Below are 23,616 nucleotides of genomic sequence, written 5' to 3' on the forward strand. Positions count from 1 at the left end.
TCCCATTCCTATTTATTTTCTTTGTGCCCCAAATTCTCTTAAGGATTGTGTCTTTTTTTTTTTGCACAAGCTTCCCTGGAAGTATCCTCTGGAGATTCTGACTTATCGAACACACACACAATTAGGTCTCTGGTGATGAGCTCCGGAAGTGCAGGGTTTAAAAAATACTCTGAGAAAAGTTTAATATTGAAGATTTAAAGATTTGTTTTAGTGTTTGCACTGCCTGAAAAATGTACTTAGGTGGAACAAGTGTTTCACTGAGCTCACCAAATTTATAAAGAGCTATTGCACTCAAAAGAAAGAATGAAAGAACCCTTATTAGGGTTTCTTAGCATCCCTGGACAAACAGGCATGTTTAGGTATCAATCATTTCTGACTTTTTTATAATGGTAGGTGAAATGAGTAAGAGACAGATGGCTCCAAGAGGGGTGCTTTTTGGGAACTGTGTGTTGTACTTGAAGGAACAGGTGCAGAGAGGTGTAGGGCAGCTGGTACGATTTCCTCAGAGCAGATCCAGCCAGTGTGTACACATGCTAATATGATAATTAGCATGCTTATCACTCACTGACCCATTACCTCGTGTAAAATAGAAGTGTACTGTGAACTATATGCATGTACCAAACTTCAATTTGCATTCCACACTCAAAACTGCTATACAAAAGCGAGACAAAGCAGGCAAAAGAATTTACAGTGACTTTAGCAAACAACCTATGCCACTTGAAAAGAGCTCTGAGTTTGCAACAGCTGTTACGGATGTAACGGGAGAGTTGGGGTCCACAGTTTTAGGGTCTTGAAGATAAAATTCCAATGTTAGTTGATAATATCTAGAAAATTCTGCAGCTGTCTTGGGTACAAAATGAAATGAGAAGCCTCGGAACTCTGCTGCACACTGGGATCCCAAGTTTGAGTGGGCTCTGTTTTCCTTTTGAGGAAGCGTGAAATTATTTTTACTTAAACGTGCTGGTGTAGCAAAAACCTAGGATTACCATTAATGTTGTGATGTGATGGTGATGACTAAGATCAAATGTTGATGAAGTATATTAGCTAAATATTAAAAGATAATATCTCAGGGCTTCTTTCTGGTTGTTTAATATTCTAGTCCTAACGTATCAGCACAATTTAAAACATGATTTCCACCTGGACTCTGTTTGTTTTTACTACAAAGTCCTAGTGGCACACGAAAAGTTTCTGAGAACAGAGTTGTAATGCAAAAGTAGCATTGCATTTGTGAAACATAATTTTCATTTTGTTTCTTGCCCCCAAATAAACATCTGAGTCATGGAAAACACTGTTTATTTGAAAACTATGAGACATCAAATATGAAATATAGCTAACATTGACATTGTTGCTAGCACTTTCCCTTAAACCACCCACAAGTCTTGGACACGTGTGCATGCACACAGAAGAACTGATTGTTCAAGGACTCCTGATGCCTGGAGGACAGTCTGTTACAAGAATTTGTCTCCCACAACAGCTCTGGAGTGGACAAAAGTCTCATTCCCTGTTATTGATCACAGACAGCCAGCCTGTCCTCCTGGTGATCAGAGGCAACAATTCATACCCTGGGCTTCTCAGAATCCGTGTCCTGGTGGTGAATCTTGACTTTGAGACAAGGCTACCTGGCTAAATTGAAGCAGGCCAGCAGTCCCATGTGCTCGTTCCCATTTTATAGAAAGTCTAATTAAAAATTATACATGTGTGCAACTATTTATATATATATATAATTTAACAGATAATCTCTTAACATTTTCTCATTTAGCCAGCTGAGAGGCAGCTGTGGTATAGACACATGGCTTGGATTTGAGTCCCTGTCAGGTCTGTGCCTCGAGAGCCCAGTGGGGATTGGCAAGTCTTTTCTTCTCTTCAAACCTTCACCTCTTCATCTGAGGAAGGACAAAATAGACCCATGATGATAAACCTTTTGCACCTCTGTATTCCTAGGCTTGACAACTGTTGCCCAAGCAAAACATGTAGCTACCAAATACAGCATCTCTTAAGTTGAATGCTTAATGACTTTGCTTATTGTGTTACCACATTTTCTGGCTTCCTCCATGGTTTTCGAGTTCCTGGGTTTGAAAAGGTCTTGGAGGCCAGGCAGACTAATTTTGTTCTGATGAGAAAAGCTCCATTCAAGCAGAGGTATTTTTTTCTGCTTAAAAAGCTCTAAGGAAACAGGTCTTCCTCTCTCTGTTGACTGTCATTTAAATATAGACCAGAGACTCTTTCCTCAACAATTGACTGCATTTCTTTGTTAAAAAAGTATTTACTCCCTTTGCTTGGAGAACTCAAAGGAATGTTGACCACGAAAGCCTAAAAAGCAATGGTATCTCATCTCTTATTCCTTGGACTATTGCAAATGATGACAAACCCTGATGTTCCCAGACCCAACCTCCAGGATAATCATTCACAGTCTGGGAAATTCTTCCCTTCTAGCAGATAAAGACAGTAATAACACAGACCAGACTGAGGACTTCTCTACAAGGTCCAGTTCCTCTACAGGAAGAATGTAGAGGCAGGAGAGAAGGGTCCTGGGACCTAGGATCCTGGGAGTCACCTGTATGGCCACATTGCCTGAATCTCATTTTTCACTGGAAGTTAGAAAAGGTTTTGAGGATTTTACTCTAAGTCAGCTCTGATCTGCAGACAGTATGATTGTAGGCCTTGTAATCAACAAGACAGGTGGGGCAGCACTCACTGGAATGTACTTGTGAAGGGAGCATAAAGTAAAATAAAGTCAGTCATTTTATTGGCTCTTAGCCTTACATGGCTCTTGGAGATTGTCTGTTTTCATAATACATTTTATAAATAAGGAAGGAGAGATGCAGAATTAAGCAAATTTCCCAAGGTATTCAGATCAGAGTTTTCATGCTGCAACAAGTTAGAAGTCGGGTTGGGGAGGAATTGCCTTTTGAATACCAGGTAACCAGAAAATGTAAATTTTTGTCCCTCTAAATTCCCCAAGGTTTCTGGTAATTAATGAAGTGTCTAGACCTGTGGTCCTACACGAATGGTCCATGCAGATAGAGAACAGGGCACCCCTAGGAGCAGGGGCTCTGTGCCCAGCACTCTGCAGACAACTGAGAGGCTGGCAAACTTACCTATGATCTCAAAATCAGAGCTCCATTTTCCTGTTCCTGTAGGCAGAGGGTTGACACAGACAGATGTCTGTCCTGACACCAACTCTCTCAAATAGTCTTAGGATAACCACCTTCCCCAGTCCAGCTGTAATACCTACCTAGTTATCCCACTCTGATACAGATACAGATTAAAATGTAGGTGATTTTCCTCTTGCAAAAGAAAAAGGGAGCATTAGAGGGCTACAAATCCAGACAGAAAGGGAATATAATTTTAACAAAACACGTGCAAACAGAAAAGCTGCACGTGTGGTTTGCAGGCTGAGGAAAGAGGGGGTGTGCTGAATTCAGAACATTTGAGTTTGATTCTCCACATGCATTTTTCTTTTCTTGGATTCTTCTCTCCCTCTGTCAGGATAACTGTTGTGTTTCTTGTATCTGAGCCGACACAGAAAATCGAATACTTTGTGTTTCTATACACTATACTTCTGAGAGAGATAACACACCTAGAATTAAAACACTACCACAAACTATTAGAAATTTCTGATTGTTACAGGTGTCATGAAAGGGTTCCGGTAGCCATGATCGAAGTCTCTAAATTTGGCCTTTGGAGAAGGGAGTTTTGTTTTCAGACATCAAAGGTAAGGCTCTCAAGTCAATTTATGCTCTGCTGGGTTGAGTCAGTCAAGATACAAATTAAGGTCCATATATTTCAGTGACAAGAAGAAATGGTTATGTAAATACACAAGTATTAACATCAATCTGTATTAAATTATGTAAACATATACATCTTCTGAGGTCAGCACAAAGATCCTCTTCTCCAAGCAGGGCTCTACTGGAGCATTGCTCGAATCTGTTTGGAAGTTGACTCATCGTTCAAGTGCTTTGTAGTGAACCTGAATGGAGAGAGAGTGATGGAGGTCAGTGTGCAAATGGAGCTCTATGAACATTTCTGTGCTGACTTGGCACCCATCTTTATCTTGAGAAACGCAACTGATATTTTTACATCAAACACATGGGCTTGCTTCTTTAGACACAGTCACACTTCAGTGTTGCCTGGATTTTCAAACAGATTCAATATTTGATTCTGTCTTCCAAAGGAATTTTGCATAATGGTTATTAAACTACATTGATTGTTTTCCTATCCAATCAAATAATTACACAGAGGAGATATAACCAATCACATTTGTTAGGGAGACTTCACAGGACCGGGTACAGAATCATGACATTGAAGCTATCCCTGCTGAGTCACAAGCTTCAAAATATAAATCTCCCCAAACTTGAACGTTTGTGGTTCTCTACTTTTGTGACCCTGCTTATCCTCATTGCCACCACAAGGGGGCACAAATGCAGGTGAACAACAAAACAACGCCCCCATCCCACTCCCCCCCCCCCGCCCGATTCTCCCCCCAAAACTTGGTGAAATCTGCAGCCTCCTATTAACATGATGTAGAATTGTTTATGCAAATAATAACACATAGTGAAACCTTGACCATGTGCTGGGTGCTCCATGGAGTTTCTATTTTAGTCAAAAAAACTGTGGGTAAGAACATGCCTCACTTTGCCAGATTAGAAAATTGAGTTGCAGAGAGGTTAAAGGGCCTACTCCACATCACTAGGCTCTTAATTTTGATTTGCGAATGAGGTGTGACTTTTGACTTTAACCTAGGTGTGGCTGCTTTGAAAGCCTGCACTGTTTCCACTTCACAACATGTCTCCAGGAGATTCCAACACTTGATGGGGTTCATGGCCCAGCACAGTGACCCCATACCGAGGAAGCTTTGCTAGATTGAATTAAACTGGAAAGCTCAAGATGTTAAAGTCTTCTTCCTGTGTGTACAAAACTATCCTGGTATAAAATAGGGAAAACCTCGGGTTACCTAGAGACTTTGGAAGGCTCTGATGTTCAACGCTACATGTATTCTGAAGGATGAGGTCTTAGCAACTCAGTAAAACAGCATTAACCTCAGTGTCTAGACCATTAATTTCATATACATCTCAGTTTGCTCACTTATTAAATGGGAATAATATGTCAGCCTTATGTTAAGTTGTAATGATTAAATGAGACACTGTGATTAGCACTTGAGTATGAAACCTGAGTGCTGCACATCGAAGAGCATTCATCCATTCCACTTTAACTTACTGAACACACTGCACGTATAAACACCGAATGGAACTGAGGGAAATTAAAGAATGAGACAGCAGGGATCATAAGCCTTCCGTATTGCAATCCATATTGGGAAGATTTATACAGTAATGCAATTCAACAAAGAATCACAGCTAAAAAATTAGAATTCCCTCTCTGAAGTGGATTAAGCACATGTGTACTTGGGAAGAGCAGATGTACTTGGGCATTGCTTGTTAGCAGTAAGGCACTGGAATGAGCCATGGCTACCTAAATACTTAAGCATCCAACAGTATATAGCAGGGTTCTCAATTCTGTTGACTTCACATGTGAACCACCTGGGAAGCTTTAGAGCAAGCAAACAAAAACCAAACACAAAATGGATGCCTGAACTCCTATCTTATCTGTAGAGAGGGAATGATTAAAGAACGGTGCTGATCTGAAGAGGTTGCTGGGAAGACAACATGTGGTGAAAAATGCAAGGGCCACGCTTGCTATTCTGGCCCTTGTCCCCCAGCAGCACCCACTTTTGCAAAGATCTGAAGGGGTGCTTGCCCTGTCAGTCTATCCCAGAGCCAGCTCACCTGAGGGCATTCAGCAGCCCCTCCACGCTGTCTGGGGCCTGTTCCTTCAATACCTTTATGCAGCCTTTCATCTAGGAGGAGAAAGCACAATGTTTGGTCAATTATCCTAGTAATTCTGTCCATGCTAGAGTCTGTCCATCACAAAAATGGCACATAGAAATCAAAGAGAAATGACCCACAGGTTTTCTTAGCCCCTTGGGTTGAGTTGCTCCTCTGGGCTTCTAGAATGCTCTGTAGGATTGCAAACCATGTTGATTTTAATACTATACTCTAATTGTACATTTTACTTACTTTGGGAGAGAAGCACTTGAGACTTTCCTTGTCTCGTACACTATAATCAAGTGCAGGATACAAATCTTTCTAATCAGTGTTCAGTTGAAATTTACTAAATGTTTTACAAACGTGGTAATTTTATGTCTCCTACCCACAATATAATCTCTCCTCCAGTTGTTTGACTAGAAAACCCTTAACACTTCCTTTTGGTCTTAGGAGAAGTTCACCAACCCCAGGAGGTCTCTTCTTACCTCACTATCCTCACTAGGTAGAGAGTAACCACCACCTATTTGTGCTCCCAATCCAACTCTGCATTTATCAGAGAACCTTGGAGAGTTTAGTACACAAATCAATTTGTCTCCCTAACTAGACCAGGAGCTTCTGGAGGTTAAAGTCTGTGTCTTAAACATCTTTGAGAAGGCTGGGAAAGGGCACTTTAAGAATGTGAACCTTATGGAAGCTAATTGCTTGCGTTTTATCCATGCTTGCATGAACTTAGGCAAATTTCTTAGTTTTTTTTTGTGCCCTTGGAATAAAAGTTATTTATAATCTGCCCAGTGGATGAAAATAAATTTATAGAGATCACATTATATTACATGTATCCTGTAGTTGCTTTTTTTTTTTTTTTGGCAAATCAAGGATTTTTCTGCAAACAAGACAATCACTCATTTTAAACTCAGATATTCACACATTATATGTGCATCCACTGGATTATGGTGTCACTTATAAACATTTTCTGTGGGCACACTTCTGGTATGTCAAAAGTCTAGTCGTAATAAAGGCTTAATAGAGCCTATAAATTGCAGGCAGTGTTGAGAATAACTTTTGGGTCACATATAGCCTCATCAGGAGTGAATGGCATGGTCATTTAGAGATGTTTGTTGTGGGCACTGGACTGGCATACCAAGTCCGTACCACTCTGGTCTGGGATGGCATCAGCCCAGCCAGGGACACAGAGCTTTGGTCTTTTTTCTATTAGGGCTGATAGTCTAGTGGGAGGAGAGAAACAAATACCCCATTATCATGGTATGATAAGTGTTCTTGTAATACATCCCAGGGGGTAGTGAGAACATAGATGTAGGAAGAGGTGGAAGAGCTGTGGGTATTCTTGAGGAATTTCTAGTTCTATTTCAGGATGATTAAGGCTGTGGGTGTGAGTAACAAGATGCTGTCAGAGGTGCCATCAGAACCCAGTGTGGGTTCAACAGCAGATTAGGAACGTGGGGCCTTTTATTTGTAGGAAATACCCTTGATGGTTGTCAAACATTCTAGAAATGTGGTGAGTATGGAAAGGGACCAGATAGAAGCAACAATGAAAGAGGAGATCCAGCGAGAGCCCTTCAGGTATGAGGGGTGAGAGAAGCAGTGGGACTGAAGCCCAAGAGGCAGCAGGAGGGTTAATCTGACTGATAAAATATGAGGGGGAAGAAAACAATCCCTGGGATCTGGGGGATGGCAGTTCTAGGCTTCTGATTTACATACTGGGTAGGAAAATGAGAAAATACCTAAGAGAGAATTTGGAAGGGGGGACAGGTTTGCGGGAAAAGAAGAATCTTTGGTTTGGGGCTGGCCATGTTTCAGGAGTCTGCAGGTAGTGGGATCAGTAATTATGAGTGAAATCTGACATTGGGACAGGGATTAAAGAATGATTCCTTATGGATATTTCTTAAGATTTTAAGGAAATCATTTGAAAACACCACCTCACCTCACTCACCTTCCTTAGCACCCAAGATTAGTATCTATTCTCTAAATGGCTTTTCCCCTTGTGGTCCTGGTGATTTTTCTCTGATGACTGATAACCTCTGCTTGGAGTACTCTTCTTTTCCTACAGCTTCTTCAAGGTCCACCTCAAATATCACTCTATGTCTTTTCCCATAGGCAGGGTTTTTCCTCACCTTCATGTACATTCTGTAAACCAGGTCACACCCTTTGTGCATACATATACAATACTACTTCCAGGGCTTTGTAAATCAATGCTTGTTTTTTACAAATCTAGTTCTATAGCTGCTGGCTTAGAAGCAGAGTGATGTCTGGAAGAAGACCCTTACATCATGACAGAAAATGATCCATCTCAAATATGTGTCCTGCTTGGTAAACCTGAGGCTTTCTTAGAGGCACATGCAGAGTTTAGTATGAACAAGTCTTTCTTAGTCTGCATAAACAAATATACTCATTAACATTCTATAATGCTTATGACCTCAACAGAGGTCATGGTAAATGACATGCAAAGTCAAGCTTTTCTAAGGTTAGGGGTTCAAGTAATAATTGTCCCAAGAGTATTTTTAATTGTTGACTCTGCAACAAGTTAACAAATGTCTATCATAAATGAAAATGTCTTAAGAGTACCAGGTAATAAACCCAGTTCATAGTTAAGTGATATTTATGGAGTCATTCATATGTATTTAACTCAACCTGTAGTATGAAAATGTTCAAGCCTCACAAAAAATAAAACATATTTATTAGTATGAATAAATGTCCATAATACACTGTTATACAAATGAAATACCTATTAAAGTGGCATGAATTGCAGGGTCCTAGTTTGCTAAGCACTTCCACACATATTTTCACATAGAAAGAAGGGATACACGCACACACGGCCATATTAACGGTGGTCATGTGTCTATGGTAAGATTATTACACATGCATGTAGTTTTGGTTTCCTACATTTCAAAAAAATTTGTAATAACTATTTTCTTGGCAAACAGATAGAATTACCATAAAATTATGAAGGATTTTATAAAGAACTTGGTCTAGCTCTGCTAGGAACCCAGAACTTCAAAATGAGTAATTCAACTTATATTTTCATTGGTAAGTTTCCTTGCATCTTTCAGGCATATGGCTCCTCTGGGCATGCAGACTTTTTTTGACACTTGTAGAATGTCAAAGACTGTTCTGTGCAGACACATGAACAGAACGCCACTCTGACTGAACCGTGTCAGAATAAGACAGGACCAAGAGGTTTGTTCCGTACTTAAAAGGCTTTTCATTAGTGCATGGGCTGCACTGGGTTGGTGCTGCAGGCAAATGCTGAGCTAAGAGGATGTGTGCTTTGTGCCACCATCGGCACCATGATCAATGCCAAATGACCACCCAGCTTCCTCTCCAACCCTTCTCTGTTTGCTGCCCTGCTGAGTCTCCTGCCTTTTCCTGTCACTTGGATATGCATTCCTGGACACTGCATGGCATTCTTACGTCAATCTTGGATGTCTTGCAGAAAGCCCCCACGGGGTGCACGTGGTCGTACAGGATGATAACCCCCACCATCACCCTCATGCAGAACATCAGCGTTTCTTCACTCGTAAACCGGCTTCTGTACTCCCTGGAAAAGAGAAGACGTGGCAGCGATGTCATTTCCTTGTTGGAACATATGAACTTTGGGTTCCACAACTGGCTACTCTTCTAATCCCCTCTGGAGAACAATCCCGGGCCTGCAAAAACTGGGTTAATATGCTCTTGAAGAGACCCATGATGATAATTCTCCTTGAATCTATCCAACCAGCAATTCAGTGAGAAAATAAGGTAAATTAGAGGGCAGTAAATTCCCTTCTGCCCTTCAGCGGCCAGCTCATCATGTACCTCACTCCCCACCCATCAATCTTGAATATTTTATAGCAGGTCCCTCTGGCTGTCCAAGATTAAAGAGAAAAACGACTTCATTACAGAGAAAAAGAATCAGGCTCATTTCTATAGAGCAGCTATCATATCTCCAGTCAGAGTAACTTCCTTTGTTAAGGCATCGTGTGCAGATGGAATTGGATTGGCACAGATACCTCAAAGAAATTATGTACGATTCATTGACCTGAGTGTATGTGTGAAGTTTGAATTTTTTTCACTTACCTTGATAAGGGCCCTTGGCAGATAATTGAGACCAATGAATTGGCCCTACAATGAAGATGATTACTATTCCTGTCTAAGAATAAATCTTAACTTTGGTATAAGTGAAACATTTGAAATTAATGACCTCTTACATTTGAGCAGAGCACCAAATTTTCTAAGGCATCCTTATACATTTGGCCTTCAGAAACACTCTGCAAAGTAGATGTCACTATGGGAACATCACTGGAGGAGGAAACCAAGGAAGGCCCAGGAGGTCAGGTCACTCATCTGTGGCACAGTAGGGGGTACAGACATAAGTAGACCCCAGACTTTTAAGTATAGATTTCTCCATAACTGTGCTGCTTCTTCCTTACTCTCCTCAAGTTACTTCCTTACTCTCCTTAAGTTACTAAGCTTAGCACTTAGTAACTATTTTACATATAAAGAAATTGCAGAGAAAGAGAGGGAGAGAGAGGTAGAGAGAGAGAGAGGAAGAGACAGAGAGAGAGAGAGAGATTATCATTTGTTCAACAGTCTTACAATTCTACTTTTGGTTCTAAATCTCAAATCTTCTATGCAATATGTTTATAGTAGTATTCAGTCATCTAATCCATCCTTCCATTTGTTCCTTACATATCTTTTATAGCATCTTTCATTATTGGTTCTGCCATCTAACAAGCTATGGAACCTTTGCGAAGTCAATGAAACAGTTTGGGCCTCAGTTACTTCAGCTATAGAATGGACATAATGACACAGGCCAGCCAAAGTTCTTTATGAAATTGAAGCAAATAACATACATGTAACTTTAATATGCTGACCTAAATGATACATGTTATCATCATCATCACCATCATCATCACCACCACCATCACCACCACCACCATGATCTTAACAGGCTCCACCTAGGTGAACTCTCAACCACGAATATACCCATGATTTCACTTACGGTGTTTCCAGCATGACTTTACAGACACTGGTCATCGTACTGAGGCAGTCTGTGGTGTTCTCTATTGGCAGTGTTTTGTTCTAAATGGGAGACACAAATGCATGTTAGCTCTATTAGCCGCTTTTATGCACAATTGAGTAAAAATGAAAAACACGTTGTTACTTAACATCACTTACTTCAGAGACAAAGTGCATTGTGGCATTGCTAAGGGTTTTCAGCATTGGTGTGGCTTCTGCATAGAAGAGGGACATTCGATTGGCCATCTCATTATTCACTTCATTCTCAATGTCTAGCTGTGAATTAAGAAGAGAAGATGCAATTATAAAGTTAAAACCCCCAAACTGTCCACTGGAAATTGAATTACAGACAAGGACTCTGTCTTCTCTCTGTGCCTTGCCCAATGAGGAAATGAAAGAACCCAAGTAGAAAGGGGCCAGGCCAGGGAGACCCAGGGACTTACGTGCATGTTATTGATACGGTTGCGACTTATTGTTCTTCTATAGTAGCTGAAGTCATTCTGAATCGCTGGGTTCCTCATCTGAAATTTAGAGGAGAGGAAAGAAGCCAATCTCTCAGAATCAGCTGAGGGATAAGCATTATAAGCCCAAGCACTAGATTTTGTGAATATGCCAGGACTTTTCTTTGTCATGCAAGAGTCAAGGCAATTTTGGTTAAAAATAAGGACTCATAACTTCATTATTCTAAAACATTCCTTGTTTTTACTGTGGGTTAGATTTTAGGAAAAATATATTTGTTCTCAATAAGGAACAGACACTTGAAAAGGTTTTCTCTCATTTCATTTGGCAGACTTTGAGTATCTATAGACAAGTCATCATCTCAAAATGCTTTTACCACATGGAATGCAAATACTCGCCATTTTCTGTCTCTCTTGGGAAGGAGCAACATCTTACTCTCTCCCCCCACCCTGCACTGGTAGGAGGAGCTTTAAACAGTGATGCTCAGTACAAGTTTGTGACCCTTTCATAGCTCGTTTGGCCTGACCTTCAGTTCATCGAATCGAAGGGTAAAATGCAAAATTTCTGCAAACTCCTTTGCCAGGGCCTGTTCCCGTTCCAGGTGCTGGGTTGGTGTATAGGGTGGGCAAGTCAGAGATTCCAATAAACTCTGAAGAGCTTTTTCTGAAAGTCAAAGGAATAGTATATATATTTCAGGTGTCCATGGAGATCCTTCAAAAAGCACAATGCTCAGTTCCATTTGACAATCACGGAGGCAACATGCAAAGGTCTTTCCTCTTGATGTGTTTCCTTCTTATTGTGGCCACACAGTTTTGTGCATGATGGTCACTCATAGTACATGATAAGATGAGGCAGCAGCTCTGAACATATCAGTTAGACTACCTTCTCTACAGGAAAGAATTCTGGTCCTTTTATAGCTTTTCTCTGCATCTACACTCTACCCTAATCCCAAGAGTGTCTTTCCATGAACCTATCATCATGTTTGCCTTTATCATTGTTCTTACAAGGATCTCATTTTTTCCCACCTGTCTGTTACTAAATATTCTCTACAGTTTTTGTTTCTATGTATTTATAACAGCTTAGTCATTTAACCAATCCTCTATTACAGGGGCTGATAAACCATGGTCTACAAGCTGAATCTGGCCCACTACTTGTTTTTATAACTCAAGTTTTATGAAAAGACAGGTATGTTCATTGCTTCCTGTATAGACTAGGGCTACTTTGCTGTTACAGTGGCAGAGTTTTAGTAGCTGTGAAAAATGACACAATAGCTCACAAGACTCAGCACTTACTATCTGGTACTTTATGAAAAAATTGACAACATTGTCTCTATATTGTCCTTATGCCTTTTACAGCATCTTTACAAGGGATACCTCTATCTTTCATTAAACCTTCCCTTCTATAGGAGCACTTTGTCTTCAGAGGCAGCCAGCAGTACCATGATGTGCTGTGATTGCTGGACCTTTCTCATACTGTTGAGCTGAAACTGGGCCTTTTGGAATTGCAGCTCATTGGGTCCAGACATGTACTTTGAGAAACATGGGAGAGAATTTGTTTTCTCTTCTACCTGAGAGTCTAAGGAAGCCCTCTTTTCTTAGGAAACTGTTTTGGCTCATTCAAGTGCTCTCCTTGGTTTTAGCTTCTAGTCTTCTCAATATTACGGTCATTACTTGCCCAGAGTATTTCAATTTCTGTCTTCCTTGTAAAATGTGGCACTTGTTTTATGGCAAAAGCAGAGAATATATCTAAGCCTTTTTCATTCTAAATATACTATATTAAATAATGAAACCTTGCATAGCTTTCCTGTTGGGGACAGTGATTATACCACATTGCTGGTTACACTGAAATTATCATTAACTAGACTTGGCTTTATTATTGCTCTGTAGAGTCATCCTGTCCTTGTACAGTTATGTTTTTAAAGATTAAGGAAAAAATGCTATGTTTGTTTTCTTATATTTTACTATGTTAAATTTATCACAATTTCAGCCAAATTGGCAGATAACCTGTATCTTCCAAATTTGTTGTCTTTCAGAAATGAGGCCATCCTTCAGTAAACTATGAAGAGCTGACAAAGATGTGAAAAGGACAAAAGGAAACCTACTCTGCATGTACTGATAGAGATGATGTGCTAGTAGGGACACTCCCAACGTGTCAATGACTCTAGGGGAAGAAACATCGCAGTGGATTGAAAGAAATAAGAATAACAGGAGTTGTGGTCCATCAATGGCCATATAAGACACAGAATGTTTGTGGAACATTTTGCAATATGCACAATTTTTCCTGCTACCTTGTCAAATGGCAAAACAGAATTTACATACATGGGACATGAAAATGATAAACATACACTCACCTAGCCGTATGGAAAACTCATAAAATCTCTTAAGCCTCACAACCAGAGGACATACTGCATTCCAAGCTTTCTCTTGAAGCTGAATGTCATTGGGATTTTGAATAGCCTAAAAAAAAAAAAAATAATGGTAGAATATCTACTTTAAAAGCAGTAATAAGAATCAATTGCAGATTCTGTAATTATTGTACTTTATACCCTTGCCAATCTGTAATGTTACCTACATTACTTAGGGTAAATGGTGACCCCTACATAGTAAGGAAGCATGATTAATAGGCTGTTGCTTCTTGAGCAATGCAGTCTTGTCTGAGTCTCAGCAGCTTGAGAATTACGATGATCCTGGTATTTTTAGATGGATGGTGGCAGTGGCAGTAGTGTATTTGCATGTGTATGTGTGTGCATACATGTATTCATGCATGTATGTATGCATAGATATGTGTGATGGATGTGTTGATATTTACACAAAATCCTTTCCCCAATACTAATATGGTGGGGTGTACCTACGTCCAGTTACTCCAGAAGCTGAGGCAGAGGGTCACTTGAGCCTAGGACTTCAAGACCAGCCTGGGCAACAGAGCAAAACAAACAAACAAAACAAAACAAACAAAACTACCCTACAAAAAATTCTAATGCTTTCAAGTAAAAGGAGTGTGATGGTTTTTGACTTAAAGGCATTGTGAAGGTTAAAAAGTCAACTGATGATTTTTTTTTTTGCTTTGGCTATTGTTTTGTTTGTTATTTTTTAAACCTCATAAGACATTGAGGATGATAGATTTGTTGTCTACCTAAAGCAAGGTGGTTTCCACTGTTGTGTGTGTGTGTGTGTCAAAATCATCACAAGACGTTGGAAAGTTCATGTCATCCCAGATCTTCTGCTGACTTCTAGATCAACTGTCGTTCATAAGCTTTATAGATGTATTTCCCTTCAGTGCAGTAACTACTGACATAGTTGTTTGAATGTGGAGTTCTGCAATAATAAATGCAGGCTCAAGAAGAGAATGGCTAACATTTCACTTATCTATAATTCTGTGTGCTCATATTAACATATCAGAACAAAAGGGGTCATCCAAACCTTTTTTTTAGGATATATTGTGTTCCTTTTCTTCCAAGTACTCTAGGAAATAGTAGGGCTATTACTTAATCCTTATATGTGTGCACATGTGTGTGTGTACATGTGTGGTTTCCCTTCCCTCCCCAGGGTGTTGTCAATCCAGTACTATTATCATTAGCATACATCTCGAATCTCAGGCCCTGCGCCTTTGTAAGCCTGTAGGTCTGCAAGGATGCTCTCAGAATCCTGGAGGACAGCACTGATCTGGTTCCATATTTCTCTCTCTCCTTCTGTGGGCTGGGCATCTAGGTGGCAGAGAAACAAGAAACACAGAGGGCGGATGTTCATAAATAGCTCCGAAAGGATTAACAGTTCTCATTCTTGAAGCTTGGTTGTTACTCTTTAACCTAACAAGCTCCTAAGAAAGAAAACTCACACAACTTCTACCTATAGCTCAGTTCAAAATATGCACTGGTCTTTCCATTGGAGTCACTCTGAGGACTCATTTATTAATTTATTTACATAGAATAGATTTCTTGCACACCTGCTGTGTGCACTGGGTGCCAGAAGAAGGAAACATTGTCCTTTGGAGACAACTGTTCTAAAAAATTTCATTATTATTATTATTTTTCATAAAAAACTATCATTTTATTATGGTAAAATAACATTTACCATCGTAACTGTTTTTAAGTGTCAAGTTCAGGGATATTCATGATACAGCTCCATACTCCATTCTTCTGTAAAACTGAAACACAGTATATAGTCTGCTTTTAATAGAAGGTATTGGATATTTTTGCTGCAAACGAAAATCTGTGGATCTGAGTATAGATGGAACAAAAACATCCTCCTTCATATTTCCATATAAAATAAGCTTTAAAGATTGGATAATTAACTCTTCAGGGCCATGACAGTGGCCCATCATTCTGAAACATACAGACATGTACTAAGCCCTGAGACTTCCTATGGAACATGAATGTGTGCTCAAGAGTTTTGCCAAAGATGTGCAGGGAGTTCATTTTAAAGCTACCCATTCTGTTTATCTTTGGTCTTGACCTTGACTGTTACTCATAAAAATAAGTGATGCATTCAAGCTCACACAAATGAAGACAGCATTCTAATACCCACAAAACCTTCCCTGAGCTCTTCAGTGAATTCTCATTTGATTTCACTCTGGAGTTCATACAGGTTCTTGTTCCCAGAGGCATTTTATGGGAGCTAGTGGGTAGAGGTTGAGAGGTGGGAAACATTAGGTAGTATTTCATCCAAAATAGGTTAGTTGCCTGAGCTGGTGAGGAAGTTATACTATTCATATAAAATAAAGGCTTCTCAGGTAGACAGGGGGCAGATATCATGTCATAGAACTCCATTTCCATCCAGTGTCCTGAGACACTGGATGCCACCAGCAGACCTCTCTAAATGAAGGATGAGGCAGAGCTGTACCTGCTCTAACACTCCCCAGATCCAATCCCCATTTTCACTAATCTTTGTGGGAGTACAAAGAGCTGGTCTTGCAAGGGGGTATGTGCTACTAGTTACTAGTGTTACTCTGGGGTACAAAAGATGGAATCCACAAGGCAGGTAACAGCAAAGCAAGCACTTGGTCCTCATGATGGGGTGTTCAAATAGACTGAGCATCAGAGGAGGGCCAACGGCCAGGGTGGCTCTTCCTGCTCTATTGCCACATCAAAACCACAGGCTCTAAGCCAGACCCTTGAGAAATGATGCCCACCGATTTTTTGATTACTTTACTCACTAGGTCCTGCCCAAGACCTAAGAATTTGGTAGCGTTTCCCGGGAATGAAGGAAATTAAGTCCTCAGACATTAATCAATATATGGTAATTTTCTAAAAAACAAAAGAAAGAAAATCATAGACTCTCATAGGGTGTCCAGACACTGGGAATAGGATAATTTCAACCAGGGAACAAGGAAGTACTGAAGTTTGTGTATATCAGGGTTCAGAAAAGGAAAAGATGAGTGTGATTGGGGAGGGATGAGGAAATAAAATGGAAGGGATCGGACTGGAGCAGAGGCTAAGAATGTACCGCGTGGACAAGGGCCTGTTGATTGGATTAAACAAGGTAGACCTGGAAGAGGAAAGAGAACTGTCAGGTTAGAAAATAGAGGTTAGCCTGGCAAACCAAAGTGGAACAAGAAGCGTATTGCCCCTTTCACTCTGTACCTATCATTTGCTTCCCCAAAGCACTGAATGTTTTCTCAGATATAGCATTACTCATGAAAGGAACACTTCAGATTTTATCCTTTTTTGCTTTTCCAACTTTTCTCAAAGCAACATGCATGTCCTTCACAGAAACTTAGAAACCCACAGGTTAGGAAGCCTACAACTGTAGAAAGCACTTCAATGGAGTAGAATTCCAGAGACATGCTGGAATTTTTAGTGGAAATAGTGTTCGAGAAGAAAACACAAGGAAAAAGTGCAAAGAGCCTAGAAAACAAATAGAAATCAAGCACTCCTTAATTCAAACTCCTTTCCCCTTTGATGATGAATCAAAAAATCACAAGCTTAACAGAGACAATTTCCTCAAGAGAAATTTATTTGGAGAAGAGGAAAAGCAAATTAGAGTACATAACCAGGATTCTGAGAGTGCAGACTACTGAATATAGTTGTAAAGTAGTCTGTGCAAGAAGGCACCACTGAAAGACAGGAAAGGTAGTTGTCGAATCTCAGCTGTCACATGGCCACAGGTTAGCAAGTCATCACTCGAAAAATTTCAGCTGAAACAAAATTAAAACTAAGTGGGCTAGAAGAGGAGAGCGGCAAAACCAAAAAACATCTTGTCGATGATTACTTAAATACAAAAGGAGAAAGATTTCACATCAGTCTTTTTAAAATAGAGAACTTTCTTAAGTGCTTTAAAAAGAAACTTTCCAGTATGGTGGTCTCAAAGTAGAGTCGGGCTTGGAGGGCAGAGATATTTATGTGACCACAAAGAGTTGGATGAGTGATTTGGGAGTATGGTATCACTTCCGCCCCAGAGGAGGTAGATTTGGGTAGCTGTGGTGAGCACCTTCCATCAGACGGCAATGCTCTTCTGACTGCCAGGGGTCTGTGAAACACAACCTTCAGCTCCAAGCCTCCTTCTCTGGGAAACTGTTTCTTTTGGCAGGTTTCCTGGTGTCCCATTAAAAATTGTTTTGTGTGGTCCTACTTAGCAGTGGTGGGGTGGGAGAAACTTAATCCACCATTCTCTCTTTCATCTGGAAATTAGTTAGTCTTATGGGATACCTGATTTCTTTTACCTTCCCTGTCATGGAACTGAAGTCACATCCTCTTTCAGAGGATAATTATTCTCTTCAGGCTGGCAGCACAGTCAGTCCTGCCTTCTGAGCCAAAACACAGAGGATTCTCAGGGGACTCAAGACACAAGTGGCGCCACCTTCCCAGGTAGAGAGTGACAGCTGGGAGAAACCCGAGGGTCTGTCCTCCTCACTTTTCAAATGGGAAGGGACTATGTAAACCTAGGTAACATTGAACATTGGCCTAAATTCTTATGGAAATCCAGGATTTATCGCACTTTATTCCCCCCAGCCAAGTGATGGGATAGTTGGAACTAATTAATAAGAATTTTATCCACTATGTATCCACTACATATTCTGGCCATATATGCTTCACTTACCATCAGATTTCCAGTGCCTGGTACAAACTGTATGCACAAGAAAATATTGCTAAATGGCTGAAAAATGATTTAAAGAAGTCTGTGATTTAAAGAAGTCTGTGTAAACAGATATCTATGTTTTGTGATTTCTTTTTGCTGTCTTTGAATTCCCAAATCTTTGGAGACAGGGACTGCATTCTTGTCCTCAGTACCTACATGATGTGCCACCCATTGGAGGCACTCAATAAACAAGTAATGAACCAGTTACTCAATAAGGAAATTGGCCATGGTAGATGCTGGGAAGCAGTGAAATAAAGGCATGGTCACTTCAAGATCTTGTCCTTTCTCTTCTCCCCAAATGGATTTCATCTTGTTACATCTCACTGCGACTGTAAGATATATGCATTTATTTACAATGACATTAGCTATTCACACCTCCATTAACATTCGTGCTTTTATCCCCTGTCATTCACCCATGACCTCCATGTCTCTTCGGTGTGGTTGACACACTAGTTGGGCATTTGTTCTGTCTGATAGAAAAACTGCCTTAGATTTATTCTTCCAATCTGAAAATGGTTACCATTTTGCTCTCTGGAACATTCCTGTGAGAAGTTTTGTAGTCTACACTTTTGGTATTCTCCATATTGAGAGTCAATTGTTGACCATGTTTTTAAAATTTATTGTGTTTTCAGATGTCAAGGAATGACATCTTGAAAGGGACCCTGAAGAATTAGTGGTTGAAAAGGTTACTGTATTTAACCTACCAACAACCCCTGAGAGCATTTGCTGAGTGAACAGGACTCTGAAAATATGGGCTTTGCTTTTTTATTTTTAACACAAAGATTGACCTTTCATCAAAAAAGGGACCCCTCCCCCAATACTCTTTTGATGGAAATGGGTTCTTATTTCCAATTTCAGCCAGTGGTTTCTTTGGCGATGTTTCCTCTAAGAACCATGCTCTAAACTTCTAATCATTGCCACTTATTTCATTGAAATTGAGGAGAATGGTTACATAAAGTGAAGTTCCTCCAATCTTACAAAGGAGCTGTTAAAATCCCTGTGATTTACACAGGCAATTTCAGAAACCAATACTTCTAGGAGCCCTGGAAAAAGTGTGCCCTGGCCATTATCTGGGCAATGATTTAAGGCCTGTTTTGGACTTGCTATTGTGGAAAGTATGAAAATGTATCATGTGCACTGTGACCTTGCCTACACACATTTATTGTTAAGAACTCACTAAATTCCAAGTGTTTACAATTTTTAATTTAAAAAATCCTATCAATTAAGATAAACAGTATTAATTATTGACCCACCTTTGATGCAATAAGTTGGCACTGGAGAATATTAACTGTCAACATTTTGGTGTCCCTGGAGGCAAGGTGGAAGGCTTCACTGCCAAGAGCTCTGCTATTTATTCAAAGTCAAATGCTTGGCATTCCACTGTGCTAATGGAGAGGAAGGTGGTTGCACTTTGTTTGTCAGGAAAATGTTTGGCAAACCTACCACAGAGAACAACAGCAGGCCTCAAACTGGAGAAAGGCTGTCAAATCAAAGAATTCTTATCTTTGCAAATCAGCCAAGGACTCATCCTGTCTTCAAAGGCACCAGGACTATGCATACCTTTTCCTAACAGCCTATTTGGGACTGAGAGGAGAATCTGACAGAGAAGCAAATTAACCTAAAATAATCTGAGAAGACACAATTTATGAGATGCCTTTGGTTTTGAAGGAAGCCTGGCATTTCATCAAGAGGATATATAGCTATCTCTGTGCCCTGATGACTGCAGGATAAACACTGAAGAAAGGTACAGCACAAAGGATTTGCCCAAGCCATAAATTAAATCGACAGCCTTTCTTCCCCACCCACTTCCTCATGTCCCCTTCCCCTTTTCCCTTCAGGATAAACTAGGAAACATAAATAATTATCTATTATTAACATTTGGGGATGTAAAATGGTAATGATTTATGCAGAATACTAACCACTTATGGAAACAGCATGAAATTGTGAAGGTTCATTGGAAAATCTAAGTGGGACCAGGCTGACATATTTATTTGTACAGGACATTAGTCATCACGCACCAGAGCCCAAAGCCCTTCCCCTGGAACAATTACCCCAGGGACTGAAAAGGGCTGGGAGAGTGAAAGCTCTTGAAGGATTGTCTATTTCATTCAGTGTACTAGAATCCCTGGGTGGAGGCAGCATTCCAACGATGGATCTTTGAGATGGATCCTACTGTCAGCTTGCCACTCACTGAATATCAGCCCTCTGGGAAAAGCAGTTAATATCTCTGGGCCCCAGATTAGATTTTTGTCAAAGAGAAGGAAGCTAACAATTGCCCTGTCAGCGTCCTACCTCTAGGGTCATAGTGAGGATATTAACATAGGTTAAAAGGACTTACAAAGCAAACGTTAGAAATTTTAGGCATTTTTTGTGCCTGAACTCCCATAAATAAAATGCTTTCCCCCGACCAGGTCAATTCCATGTCAAGTGAGCATACTAAACCAAAATCCATCTGATCACTGATATTCTCCCATATTCTGCCATTCTCCCTCCTCTTCCAAGATTCTCCAGTCTCCTCTGAACCAGGTTAGCAGATGTGAAGGTGTCAGAGGACAGACAGAAGAGATCAGGAGAGGCAGGAAGTGGTCCTGAGCCCACATTGCAGGTGACAGTCATACAGCCTAACCCCCTGTTTTAAAGAACAAGAGACTAGCCTTTTTGAGGGTACAATGATCTGGGGATTTTAGAATTTTCTTCTTAATAACCAAGTGGTAGAGCTCCTGCCTAGCAAGTGCAAGGCCCTGAGTTCAATCCCCAGTAATGTCAAAAAGGAAAAAAAAAAAAGAAGGAAAGGAAAAGAAAAAAAGATGCCATCCATATCCTCACCACAAGAAGGTGTGCAATAGTGGGGAGGCAAATGTACACCTGCAGGGGAAAATAGCCACTGCTAGTTTCTGACGTGTCTCAGGCAGTGGCTGGCTAGAACATTATCCACACTGCATTTTAAGTCGTGGCTTTCTTGCCCGCCTCCCCAAGATCTACAGGTGGTAAAGTGGTTGATACACAGGATCCCTACAGGATAACCTGAAAAACTGGATCTGCTCAGGAGGCAGAGATCAGGAGGATTGCGGTTCAAAGCCAAGCCATGCAAATAGTTCACAAGACCCTATCTCTAAAAACCCACCACAGAAAAGGAATGGTGAAGTAGCTCAGAGTGTAGGCCCTAAGTTCAAACCCCAGTATTGTAAAAAAAACAAACAAAAAACAAACCAAAAACCAAAAAAAAACCCAAAATAAATAAAACAGTCAAACTCAGAGATGCAGAGTATAGGATGTTAGTTGCCAGAGCTCTGGGGAAGGAAAATAGGGAGACACTACTCAATAGGTATGAAAATTCAGTTATATGAGCTGAATAAGTTCTGGCATATAACAATTTGACTATGGCAAATGGTAGTGTATTGTACACTTGAAATGTGATAAGAAGACAGAGCTCATGCTAAGAATTTCTACCACAGTTAAAATAAAAGTAATCAAATATATTGTGTGAATTTGTCTCAAATTTGATTAGACCAAAAACCTGTTAAATCTCATTTTGGGAAAATCATGGAAATTTCAAAATGTACTATATACTAGATGACACAAAAGATTCATGTGCATGTTTTTTATAGGTATAGATCTGTGGTTCGGTAACAAATTTTCATATTGTTGGCAATAACGGCGCTGATAGGTTTTAATTCTTACTGCACCCTTAAGCTTCCGTTTCCAGGGTCACCATCCTGCCTCAAATCTAGCTTGAATCCTCCTTCTGCCCCAACCTCCAATCAGCATGAACCATAAGATCCTAACCAATCAGATCATGCTGAGTCTCACTGAGGGGTATTTAAGTCCCTGCTCCTCTCTCTCTCTCATTCTCTCTCTCCCTCGGCTCTCTCCCTCTCCCACCAGCAATAAAGAATCTCTTGGCCAGATCACTCCTCTCCATGTGGTCACTTTTGGGGCCTATATTTCCAACATTTGGTGCAATGACTCTGGGCAGGTTTCCCCACTAATTCTGGTGGGACCCCGATTCCAACTCACCCCACGACCACCCTGAGGATGTGACTGGCCAGGACTCATCCTCCTGATCGCCCTTGCTCGCATCCAACACCGGACATCTTCTTGGTGAGTCCACACACCCCTATTGGGCTCCCATTGCGGTCTCTCCCTTTGGTGTCTCTGGGGTTTCAACATTTCCCCTTTCTGATCATCCCTGGGACTCAGATGGTGAGGAAAGATCTCCCTATCTGCCATGGGCTTGGGTCTATTCTTGTCGTCCTCGGCCCTCGCAGGCCACCCTCCAAGAATAGCCTGGCGCCGGGTGACCCATAGCCTCCACGGGCCTTTTTGGCCTGCAAACCACCTGAACTCAGTGACAGCTGATTCTTGTGTGCTTTGCGTTTTCTCGGATATTTGTGCTGCGCGAGGACGCTCCACAGTACATAATATCCTCCTCTCCCATTCCAAGACCAGGTCCCTCATAATAGGTGCCTCTACATCTTCTCTACCATCTGACTCCCCACTGAGATGACTCCTTAATAATTTAGACACCTTGGGTTTGACCCCAAATATAAAACCAAAAATTTAATCCACTTTTGCACTCAAAGCTGGCCCACTTATCCTTTAGACAACCAAAATCACTGGCCCCTTTTCAGGTCTTTAGATCCCAACCTTTTATGGGACATCTAACTACTGTGAGCGATCGGGATGATGGGGAGAGATTCCATTATGTCCAAGCCTTTTCATACCTCCGTCTAAATCTGGCTCTCTGACTTCAAACCCTCCCTCTGTACTTTCTGTTCCCCTGTGCAGATTCTATCATCCTGTAAACCAGTTTCTAAATCAGCCAATTCCTCTCCAAACCTCCTCCTTCCCCATGTAAACAGACTTCTTGCACTGCTTACCATATCTATCTCCTCCTATTTTCCTGAAAAACTTTCCCCATCATGGAGTTAAGCAAGCCACTCCTTGCCAATTCTGACCTCAAGGTGGTTCCAGCTCTGGAAGAGCTCATGCTTTATTCGGTGACCAGAGAGTGGAGGTTTCATTTTGCTGAAAGCCTGCCAGTACCAATCAATGGGAGCAACCTGGAGACACAGGTGATGGCTAATCCCTTAAGCGCGTGTCATGCCTCCAGGCTCTGCCTTCCCCTCCCTTACCTAAGATGTCAGCACACCTTTCTGCCTCCTCCATGGTCTCACCATGTGTTCTCTGTCTCTGTCTGCCTTCTCCTCCCTGGGCTTACTGGGACCCTGCTTCCCATGAAAAACCTG

General features: G+C 40.9%; 1 protein-coding gene across 8 annotated transcripts in view; it reads right to left on the reverse strand.

The window, feature by feature from the left end:
- Positions 1-1,276: 1,276 nt before the first annotated feature.
- Positions 1,277-23,616, reverse strand: part of Cyria (CYFIP related Rac1 interactor A) — a 110,484-nt gene continuing 88,144 nt past the window's right edge. For all 8 annotated transcript variants that reach the window (XM_074049206.1, XM_074049204.1, XM_074049208.1 and 5 more), the window contains 9 exons: positions 14,876-14,997; positions 13,645-13,750; positions 11,821-11,957; positions 11,279-11,356; positions 10,995-11,111; positions 10,819-10,898; positions 9,249-9,375; positions 5,784-5,854; positions 1,277-3,970 (listed from right to left, as the gene is read on the reverse strand). In XM_074049206.1, coding sequence (XP_073905307.1) covers positions 3,907-3,970; positions 5,784-5,854; positions 9,249-9,375; positions 10,819-10,898; positions 10,995-11,111; positions 11,279-11,356; positions 11,821-11,957; positions 13,645-13,750; positions 14,876-14,997 — 902 coding nt within the window. In that variant the 3' untranslated portion in view covers positions 1,277-3,906. The remainder of the gene's footprint in view (positions 3,971-5,783; positions 5,855-9,248; positions 9,376-10,818; positions 10,899-10,994; positions 11,112-11,278; positions 11,357-11,820; positions 11,958-13,644; positions 13,751-14,875; positions 14,998-23,616) is intronic.

This window comes from Castor canadensis, chromosome 12, assembly GCF_047511655.1.
Source record: "Castor canadensis chromosome 12, mCasCan1.hap1v2, whole genome shotgun sequence".
In the NCBI taxonomy this organism is placed as follows: Eukaryota; Metazoa; Chordata; class Mammalia; order Rodentia; family Castoridae; genus Castor; species Castor canadensis.